This window comes from Temnothorax curvispinosus, unplaced genomic scaffold (genome assembly GCF_003070985.1).
Source record: "Temnothorax curvispinosus isolate PA1 unplaced genomic scaffold, ASM307098v1 QBEX01000377.1, whole genome shotgun sequence".
Classification (NCBI taxonomy): Eukaryota; Metazoa; Arthropoda; class Insecta; order Hymenoptera; family Formicidae; genus Temnothorax; species Temnothorax curvispinosus.
The window spans coordinates 11,725-16,010 of NW_020210157.1; the positions used below are offsets into that span (position 1 = coordinate 11,725).

A 4,286-nucleotide genomic window follows, 5' to 3' on the forward strand; every position below is an offset into this window, starting at 1 on the left:
CCGAGCCCGAGGACGAGACAGACGTCATCATAGTGAATAAGAAAAAGGAAAGACCCACGCGTGTGGAAAAGGAAGAGCTGGGTCAATTCAGGAATATGATGGCGGAAACGGAGGCTACAATAAAACAGCTGGGCGTGAAGGACGATTGCCCATCCCTGTCGTCGCCAGAAAAGAAGGAGGACGAGGCCGCCCAGCAGAAACTGGGAGCTATTACCTAAAACAGCTCCAGAAGGCGTGCAAGGAGTTGACCGAAATGGCTCAGGAGATAAAAATCCTGAGGGATGCAACAGTCTCGGCGACCCTCTCCCATAATAGGCGGATTGAGGAGAAGCTGGCTATGCAAGAGCTGATAGACGCTCCGGCGGAAATCTTGCCGGTAGTGATAATGGAGGCAGTCAACGGCGTTGACTTGGTGCTGGAAAAGGCCAACACGATAAAAGGAGAGCACAAGGGCAGACTCAATAAATCTGCGGGCACAATCAAAACCAGGGCGGCCCTGACTCTGCTCGTAGAAAGATACGAGCACCCCGTTACCGGACGGGAAAGAGACGCCGAGATGGAACTGCTTCGCGAAAAGCTAGCGGCCCAGGAGGAAGATCTGTTGACCCTTAATCAGGTCAAAGTCCAAAACTTGCAGATGCAACGACAGCTGCAAGAACTGCAGGAACAAGTCCCAGTACTGAAAGCAGAGAGGGACATGAAGATACGAGCGGCGCACATAAGAGAGAGAGGTGGCAAAAGGAAACAACTTTTACCCCTGACTCAATCGTTATTATTTTCCGAGGAAGATGCTTATGAGAGAGAGAAGGAGGAACGCACGGGATACAACGAGAAGATGGAAATGGAGATGGAAGTGGAGCCCGTGGCGGAAAAAGAGGGAACGACCAAGAACTCGAGGAATAGGATCTTGGAGAAAATACGAAGGGAGGGAATGCCAGAGGTCAAGAGACCTTCCATACAGGGGAAACAGGCGATCATAAACTCTGCGAGGCCACCTGTAGCACCAGCGGAGCCAACCCCCCATGTGAAGGCGAACAACGCGCCCGGCATGGAGAGTAGACTGGCAACTATGCTGGTCACCTGCGTGAGGGAAACAGTGGAAAAAATGGAAGAGAAGCTACGAGCAGATCTGATCCAACTGATCCCAAAGAAGGAGGAAAACAAAGATCAGAGGATCTCCCCCCCCCCCGACAGGAAGGAGACACCCGCCGCGACAAATAGGAAAGCAGCAGGAAAGGAAAAGGGTGTAAAGGGGAAGATAACGTCTAATCCCACATCGACCGGGGGCAAAGGCCCCCGATTGCAGGTACTAGGACGAGAGGAGGATCCCGCACCGTCCGATCCCACATCGACCGAGAGCAAAGGTCACCGGTCGCAGGTACCAGGACGGAAAGGGGACCCAGCGCCGTCCAATCCCACATCGACCGGGAGCAGAGACCCCTGGTCGCAGGTACTAGGACAGAAAGCGACTTCCGAGCCCACGTCATCGCCCGCCCCCGCTCCCATAAAGAAAGCGGGGGATGTGCATTCACGGACAAGAAACGAGACAACACAGGTCGCCACCGCTGGGCCATCGAAACAGGAGGAATGGACCCAGGTGAAAACCAGAGGCAGAAAAAGCGGAGGGAAGCCAACACAGGCCAAACTCCAGACCCGGGCCCAATCACGAAAATCAACGGATAGGAATACCGAAAAGAAGGATGCCGAGAAAAAGACGGGACAGGGGGGAAAGCCAGGGGGCAAAAACACACAACCGCCCCCTGCACTCTCACAGAAAGGAAAGAAAAGGAGAGTACCGCGCACAGCAGCAGTCACCTTGAACTGCCCCGAAGGGGAGTACGCGGAGTGCATGGGAGAGGTTAGGAGGAAGATACAACTGGAGAGTCTGGGAATAACAAAGCTCTCAAATGTCAGGCGTACCGCCACCGAGGCAATGAGCCTTGAGATAGCGCGGCAAGGCAACGCCGGAAAAGCTGATGCCCTTGCCGGTAAAATAAGTGAGATACTAGCCGACAGAGAGGGAGTGAGAGTGAGCCGACCGATAATAACGGCTGACATAAGACTTGTCGGATTTGAGGAATCAATGAGTAAAGAGGAGATTGGTGAGGCCTTGGCGAGGAAAGGAAATACCGGCCTCATCAACTTCAAGGTTGGACCCATAAGGAAAATGACCAACGGACTGTGTTCCGCAGTGGTGAACTGTCCGTTGGCAGTGGCCAACAGCCTTGTGAAGGAGGGAAAAATAGCACTGGGGTGGTCGCCCACGAAAGTGGAGTTACTAGACAAACGGCCACTTCAATGCTATAAATGCATGGAGGTGGGACACACGCGCGCTCAATGCAGCAGCGAAAAAGATCGAACCGGGGCCTGTTACAGGTGCGGGGAACTCGGTTACCCGGCCAGAGAGTGTCGGGCTCCCGTGCGATGCACCGTGTGCAAGGATAAACGGCTCCCTCACGATCACCGCGTTGGGGAACCCACCTGCAAGGGATGCAAGCCGGAAAAGAGGGGAAAGACAGAAGAGGCAGGAAAGAAGGAAGAGGAACCGACGAAAAACAAGAGTAGTGGGAAGAAGCCCAAAGTAACGTCAAACCTTGAGGTTAGGAACTTCGAGGTTAGAGACGGAAACAAATTGATAGCCGGAGAGGTGATCACACAGAACCCTCCCAAGGATAAAAGGCTTCAAAAGAGAAAACCGGAAGGCACAAAGATACTCGTCAAGTCTGATGCTCTCAGGATAATCGGGGTGGTGACTCAAGAGGAGCCACCAAAAGAACAAAGGCTCCCGAAGAGGAAGCAAAAGGGAGATAAGGCCCTGGATAAGCCAACAGACACCACGGTGCCTATGGACTTGCAGGAGGAAGCGGAAACCCTTTCGCCAGATCCACTCAAGATAACGGACAAGGAAGAAATCGCGGAAATGGCGAAGGTGGATCAAGAGGGAACGGGAGATACCTCCCCGCAGGCAGAGACCGCCAGCGTAAAGGAAGGATCGTAGGACTTAGGACCAGGATACATTGGTTATGTCCCTCCGGATCCTGCAGTCTAATTTGAACCACGCCCGCGCAGTCCAGGATCTCTTTTGCCAGACCCTGGCAGAGTGCGGGTGTGGCTTGGGAATCGCGGCGGAGCCTTACTGCGTCCCCCGAGGAATCTAGGTGAGGGATCGCGGGGGCTCCGTCGTGATAACATGGAGGGCGACGGAGACATTGCCATCGTGCACGACGAGAAAGGTCGGCACGGGTTATGTCGCGGTCGACTGCGGGCCCATCTCTGTGGTGGCGGTGTATGCCCCTCCCAGCTGGACCCGCCCCCAATACGAGCAGCTGTTGGCAGAGTTGGAGGATTGCGTTCGCGGCTGTTCGTCGGAGCGGGTGATCGTGGCGGGGGACTTTAACGCGAGATCCGCGTTGTGGAATTGTCCTCCGCCAGCGAACTGGAGGGGCCCCGTCACCGAGGCCTGGGCGGCGGGACTCGGCCTGAGCCTGATTAACTCGGGTCGAGAAAGCACCTGCGAGCGGCTACGGGGTTCTTCAGTGGTGGACCTAACTTGGGCCACCCCCCCTGTGGCCCGTGACATTCGCAACTGGGGGGTAATGACGAACCTGGAGACCTTATCGGACCACCGATATATCGAGTAGTCAATCCGGGTCGTCCCCCCAGAGGTGCTATCCCGCCGTCGCAGAGCTGCGAGGTCCAGACGGAGATGGACCATAAAAAAGATGGACGCGGACAAGTTTGTCGCAGCGGCCCTGGCCCTTAATTGGGGCAAGGAAGGAGAGGAAGCCATAGAAAGGGAGGGGGTGGATCGGAAGGCCGGGAGGCTCGTCGACACAATGGTCAAAGTATGCGACGCGGCCATGCCCCGGCTCCATCCGCTCCCCCCTGGAAAAGGCGTGTATTGGTGGAACGAGGAGCTGACCACCTTAAGGCGCTCCTCGGTAAGGGCCAGAAGGACGTGGCAGAAGGCCCGTCAAGGCAGAAACGGCCCGACAGAAGAGGAGGCAGGAGAGGCCTGGCGAGCCGCCCGCCAGAACCTCTCCAAAGCCATCCACAAGGCCAAGGGGCTCGACTGGGACGAGCTCCTCGATGGCGTGGACGAGAATCCGTGGGGGCGCCCGTACAAGTTGGTACAAACCAAGCTTAGACCCTGGGCGCCCCCACTAACGGAGACGCTTGATCCCCATTCGTCGAGAAGGTCGTCGACACCCTCTTCCCCCGATGCAACGGGGGAGAAATAGGCATCCCGGCAGCGGAGCCGGAATGGAGGGAAGAATAGGGGGTCA

The 4,286-nt window shown here is 56.1% G+C and overlaps 1 protein-coding gene across 1 annotated transcript; it reads left to right on the plus strand.

The window, feature by feature from the left end:
- Positions 1-253: 253 nt before the first annotated feature.
- LOC112453914 (neurofilament heavy polypeptide-like) lies at positions 254-2,998 on the plus strand. Its single transcript, XM_025014944.1, has one exon. The coding sequence runs from the start codon at positions 254-256 to the stop codon at positions 2,996-2,998; it is 2,745 nt and encodes a 914-aa protein (XP_024870712.1).
- Positions 2,999-4,286: the final 1,288 nt, after the last annotated feature.